Source organism: Argopecten irradians, chromosome 10, assembly GCF_041381155.1.
Source record: "Argopecten irradians isolate NY chromosome 10, Ai_NY, whole genome shotgun sequence".
In the NCBI taxonomy this organism is placed as follows: Eukaryota; Metazoa; Mollusca; class Bivalvia; order Pectinida; family Pectinidae; genus Argopecten; species Argopecten irradians.
In genome coordinates, this window is record NC_091143.1 from 17,811,380 (window position 1) to 17,817,769 (window position 6,390).

At 33.2% G+C, this 6,390-nt stretch overlaps 1 protein-coding gene across 1 annotated transcript; it reads right to left on the reverse strand.

Annotated features, from left to right (window-relative positions):
- Window positions 1-289: 289 nt before the first annotated feature.
- On the reverse strand, window positions 290-4,948 carry LOC138333296 (probable ribosome biogenesis protein RLP24). Its single transcript, XM_069281584.1, has 5 exons — window positions 4,792-4,948; window positions 2,837-3,023; window positions 1,654-1,717; window positions 1,265-1,347; window positions 290-731 (listed from the first exon to the last, which is right to left on the reverse strand). Exons 1-5 carry the CDS (start codon window positions 4,870-4,872, stop codon window positions 658-660), a joined length of 489 nt encoding a protein of 162 aa, XP_069137685.1. The 5' UTR covers window positions 4,873-4,948; the 3' UTR covers window positions 290-657.
- Window positions 4,949-6,390: the final 1,442 nt, after the last annotated feature.

Here is a 6,390-nt window from a genome sequence, read left to right on the forward strand (position 1 = left end):
ATGGGTCAACAGAATGTGTAACTAGTAATGCATAACTATAGTTTATTGGTCAATATAATCACGTTGGTAAGCTTGTGATCCTTATTTACATACCATATTTGACCCAATAAGTGTCCAAGGCATTTAAAAAAAATGAAAAAATAAAAAGGTGCTAATAAGACCAAATTCTTGCAAATCTATATAGTTTTGTGTAGTTTTGGTCTTTATTTGAAATTTTGGCCTCAAGAAGGGTGAAGGGCAGTAATTGGGTGGAATACAGTATAACAAATCAGTAAATTTACAACTACCGTTATAAATGTTTTCATTTTTTATTTCATTTTTAATTATCATAAAGCATGGGGCACATCTTATGTTATTACTTACGACTGTGATAATTGGATTGGTTATAATTTCTAGTATAGTGCTGAGAAATGTTTGTTGCCGTGACAAGCATGTGACTATTATTGTCATTTTTCTGTTAAGACATTTCTGAGGTGTCACAAATAAATATCAAGTCTCTACTGTATATGGTGGTTATTTACAGAAATAGTTTTTTCATGCAGAGGAGAAATCTGGAAAATATCAATATTTTTTTTGCGCGTTTGTTGACATCTGTTTCAGGCATCACTTCAGCGAGATAAAATATACAGTGTATTGAAAGGCTTGGTCTCTGTTGATCTACTCATCGTCCATGTCCACATCTTCTTCCTTGATGACTTGCACCATTTTCCTCTCCAGAAGTTTGCTCTTGGCTGTAATAAATAGAACAAACATCAATTATAATGTATTCCCAATATCACATGTGTACAGGATGTGCATCGTAATAGACATCTTGTAACAAAATTTATATTGTACAAATTCTGCAAAATTAAGACACCAATTATACCCTGGAATCAAATCCATGGTTTATATAATGTTGAATAAAGTCTATTTCAGTTTTCACTGCAAGAAACTGGGATGAAGAGAAAAAATATTTCAAAAAAGAAAAAAAATCTTTACCCACTGACCCTTTATTTTCAAAGAGTGTTACCGGAAACAAGTTTTTTTTTTTTAATTTGGCCTAAAGGTTTTGCCTCCTCAAATAATATTATGATCATTAGATAATTACATGGAGACCTCAAAGCTCTAAAAAAATGATATGATATTCCATATACTGCAATCCAAATGATTTTCATGTAAATTTCAGTTTCATAGTGATTTATTTTTGTGAGTCTTAAGATTCTACAGTCAACTGTACCTATGCCTCTATGCTGGCAAAAACACTTTATAAAAATGAAATTATTACCTGCTGGTGATCGGATAAGGTGAATATTCTTTTCCACTTCCTTGATGTCGTTTGCTTTCTCAAGTTCTTTGCCTTTCTTTAGTCTATAAAATATCACAAAAATAACTATTAGGTAATAAGTAAACATTCTACAATTTTCACTCAACAAAATAACTATTCAATATAAGATGTAAGTTTCTCGGAAGTAACAAGCATTTATAATTATTTACTCTATATTTACATATGATGTTGTCTATCTGAAAATTTGTTTTTTAAATTTCACATGTTACGGTATGTAAGAAACAGACACAAATCTGAAAATTACATCATTGAAAACATATATGAAAAGAAAACACAAAGAAATATATGTTGATATAAAATTTCAAATAGCTATTGTTTGATGGTCTTACCTATTTAATATATGTTGATTCTGTCGTTTAACTCTGATTTCCTCAATCCTCTTCATTGCTTTCACTAAAGAAGAAAAGTTAAAAAATATCTAATTTATTCATTTTCACTTTTATTTCAAACTTATTATAATATATTAACTTAAAAGACATTCTACATTATTTGTCATAATTTATGTGTAAATGCCTTAATATATAGTTAAAGGGACAATTCAGGCTAAAAGAACATTAAAATTTGTGCATATATCGGAAAAAACCAGTTCTAATGGAAATTAGATCAGTTGGTTTTACTGTAATATGCCAGAAAAGCCCATGGTGGTGAAATGTGTGTGGAGTGTTCAAATTCGCTCGCTGTCCGCCATTACACATTGTGGTCGAACTTCTTGTATGCCGAACCCTGTCCCTTGCTCGTAGAGTAATGCTACTTTTGTCTAGAACTGCTCAAATCGCTCTGACAATAGTGTGTTTACCTTATTAGGTGAATTGGCTCGTCTAAAAAAATCATTTTATCACCTCCTCAGTGGTTATGCAGTTCATTTGTTAAACGTGCGTGACGTTGGCTCGGGTATAGATACAGCGAACATATTTTACCTGCTGAATCGTATTGATCAACGATTTATAATTACAAAGGTATAGATTAAAATACTAAACAATGACGTGGAATTTGTCAATATTTTATGTTATATGTTTCATAAGAAATGTAGAACAATATATTTATGCCATATTTTGCTTCTTGGTTATGTAAAAGAATTAGCCTGAGTGAATTGTCCCTTTAACATGAAAAAATCTGTATACTCTACGCCATGGTTCATTTTTCTTCTTCTTCTGAATTATGAATGTTGACCTCAAAAGAAGAGTAATTATTCATTTTGTTAAAAAACAAAACAAATGTTTTTTGTGCAAAACTTGCATATTATAAAAATTTTCTTTGCAAAAAATAACTTGGGTGTTCTAATCAACGAATTACTATGACCAGCTGTCAATCAAACTCTCCACATGTATATAGTAACATTTGTTCTCGAAATTGAGTGGAAAGTGGAAACGTACACAAATCAAGGCATGGCTACTATGTACTGCCAACTGGCGATCAGTCAATTGAGGTGAAGATAGTAACAAATAGATCTCTTTAAAGCAAATGAGTTAATTATAAAAATGGAGACTTTGATAAAGAGATGTATAATAATACCTGTGGTGGTCCATAATTCTCTGTCATATTTAACTGGTACATTCCTTCTCTTTTCAAACTCAAATGATGGATCTACAGCAAGGTCTTTTCCAGCTGCCTTCCTGAAGGCTTTGGTCCATTTTGTCTTCCTAGGGTTACGCTTTTTCTTAAAGGCTTTGTGGCATTTTGACCGGCAGAACCGGAATACCTGAAAGGTAAAAGGTTATATTTTAAGGTATCTTCTTTTTATTTGTTTTTTCAAAAGCCTGAGAAATAGTTTCAGAGAAGAAGTTGTTTATATATATGGAAATTGCTGAATTGACCCCTTTTGACCCCGCCCCTCAGGCCCCTGGGGGGTTAGCCCCATTATTTGTACAATTTTGAATCCCAACCCTATAAGAATGCTACCATTGCATTATGAGTGCTATCACATGCTCAGTTTCAGAGAAGAAGTCATTTATATTATATGGAAAAAGCCAAATTGACCCCTTTTGACCCCCCCCCCCTCAGGCCCCTTGGGGGTCAGCCCCATCTTTTGTACAATTTTGAATCCCCACCTTATAAGGATGCTATTATTGCGTTATGAGTGCTATCCTATGCTTAGTTTCAGAGCAGAAGTCGACGTCGTTTATATGGAAATAGCCAAATTGATTCTGCCCGTCAGGCCCTGAGGGTCAGCCAGACCATTGTTCAATTTTCATTCAGTACCCCAGTCAAATTTTGTTAGTTATTGACAAGTGGTTATGTTGAAGAAGTAAATTGTTGACGGACAGACGCGGGACGACGGTGACCTAAAAATTACCCAACTATCAGTATACAAATAGCAACATATAAGTCGCATAAGTTCACCTTGGCCTTCGGACCAGGTGACCTAAAAATTACCCAACTATCAGTATACAAATAGCAACATATAAGTCTATATATACATGTAAGATTTCAAAAAAAGAGTCCCCATACACATATACAATTGTATGTACCACATATATGTAAATGTTGACAGTACAACTACATGGTGCATGTGTACTAGGAGACTGGGATAAAAGAATATTTTGGTTTATATTAGTGTGTGTTGTGAAGGCTTCAAGGACTGTATAATGGTGTGCCTTGAAGTTTTCAAGTGTTGTTCTTTGACCTGTTGCTACCAGTAAGAGATTCCATTGTGTGATTGAATGTGGGAGGAAATATAGAGTATTTAAGGTGTTTGGTACATGTAGCAAATCAAGGGGAGATCTATATCTATATATGATACGTTGAAGAACCTGTTTGCGGTTTTAACACAACGGTAGAGAGAGGGCACAACGGTAGAGAGAGGACACAACGGTAGAGAGAGATTTTCCCTTTTGTACTACAATTTAAGCTGTTTTCTGTATTTTATTTTAAATGTTACGTTACACTTACGGAAAGAGTAACATGTTTATAATTCTACATAACACTTGCCATGCTTTTCAGTGGTTCGTGAATTTGAAACTACTAGTAAATCAAGTTTATCAACCAAATTCAGAAATTTCAATATCCGTGAACAATGTCTTGACAATTTTGACACATGTATGTGCTGTACACACACATATATATGCAGTGTTCAATCTACGATTATTTATCGTGGGTCCTTTACAATGGTTTTTGTGAAAACAATGGGCCCCACAGTGTTATAGATACCCATTCCCAGAAATTTCATGGGTCCTTTTAAAATTCTGTGAGTCCAGGACTCGGGATGCGCATGTAGATGGATCACTGTATATGTACCTTGAGTTTATTATTGAGCTGGAGTTATCATATCAAATACACAGTACATGACTATTTCAACTATATCAATGTCAAAATTAGAAAGTAGTGCACCTGTTTACATTCCGATTGAACACAGGAATTATCGAACCACAACTGACGAATTATCAAAGAACAACAGTTACAGAAAATTGTCAAAATTCAAGTATTGTAGTAAAACTTTGGCATTTCACTTGGTGTCTTTCCGTTCATACCTTACAGTCGTTTCTGACGAAATGAACACCGTGTCCAGGATACACTGTAGACGAACAAAAATAACACTTTTCAAGCCTCATGTTTACAAATCTGTCTGTTTCACCACCATGCTGTTTTCAAAAGGAAGTGACGTCATTTATAGACGGGAGATAACTCCTATAATAACTGCACATGCAGTGTTATTTCAATAACCTACGTACTGCGGTATGATCGATATCAGAAACATATATACATACTGTATATGTTTCTGGTATTATTTTTAAATTTTGTTAATTTATTTAACATTTTCTTTGTTCTCAGTTTTTGGTAAAAATATTTGAGTGATTTCTTTGTTCTCAGTTTTTGGTAAAAATATTTGAGTGATGTCAGTTTCTTCTAAAATATTAACTTATGTAACAAACTAAAAATTGTCACGTGTAAATAAGTTTTTTTTTGTTTTTTTTGGTCGGGGTATAAACATGGACGTATAGTCAAATGACTTTGACAATTGATAATATAGGACAAAGATGTCGATACATACGGCTCTGTCTTATTCATACATCTATACATAAATATAGTCTTACGATAAACTGTGTTAATAAGGATATCGATTCCGTCATCAATTACAATGATAATGTCACAAAACTTGTCCGTCTTTTTAGTTCCGTCTTATATTAGTTTAACTGTCATTTCCCCGGCAGGAAAACAAAAAGTGGTCTTCTGCCCAATCAAATGAGCAGTCCGGTTTGATTTATACGGTTTTCTCTCAATCTCGCGCTTACATCCGAGTCAAAAGTGATTTGTATCACACTATATGCAGTTATAAATACAATTTGTTTTGCAATCGATGTAAATCGCGAACATATTTTTTTGCGGAAATTGATATACAATGGGATTGGACACAAGTTTTCAAACTTATATGAAGCCCTTCTCTTACAGAATTATAATTAATTATATGACAAAGAACACAAAATGGCAAAAATATACATATTTACAAGATCTTAGACTGTTGAGTGCTCTGACATATATTGTAATGCTATTTTCAAGAGATAAATCTGGACTTCCATGTAGTAGTAGCTGCAGGTCGAGAGGAATACGAAATAATTGTATTCTCTTGTCAGCGTAATGCATTACATGTAAATAAGAAGTGATGGGCATCCTCAAGAACTCCGGTCACTCCGGTTTTCTCCCAATCTCGCGCTTACATCCGAGTCAAAAGTGATTTGTATCACACTGTATGCAGTTATAAATATAATTTGCTTTGCAATCGATATCAATTTAGTAAGCAGTGTTTATTTGACAGAAAATAGTTTTATTCTTTTTAATCATGAAACATATTTATAACAATACAATGTATATATTCACATAATGTGTATATCATTTAGTCATTTCAAAGACAATATTCTATACAACAACAATGTTCTTGTCAGATCCTTTTGATATATTGCACAATATTATACTGACTTTTTGTAATTATTAGTTATCAAATGCACATGCGCACGCTTTTTGTTTTTGATAAAGATACTATAATATATGTTTTCTCTTATACAAGATATGCGTTCAAATTGTTTTTAGTCTGCAAATACCCGTGATCAAATGTAGACTAGTATATGGGAACA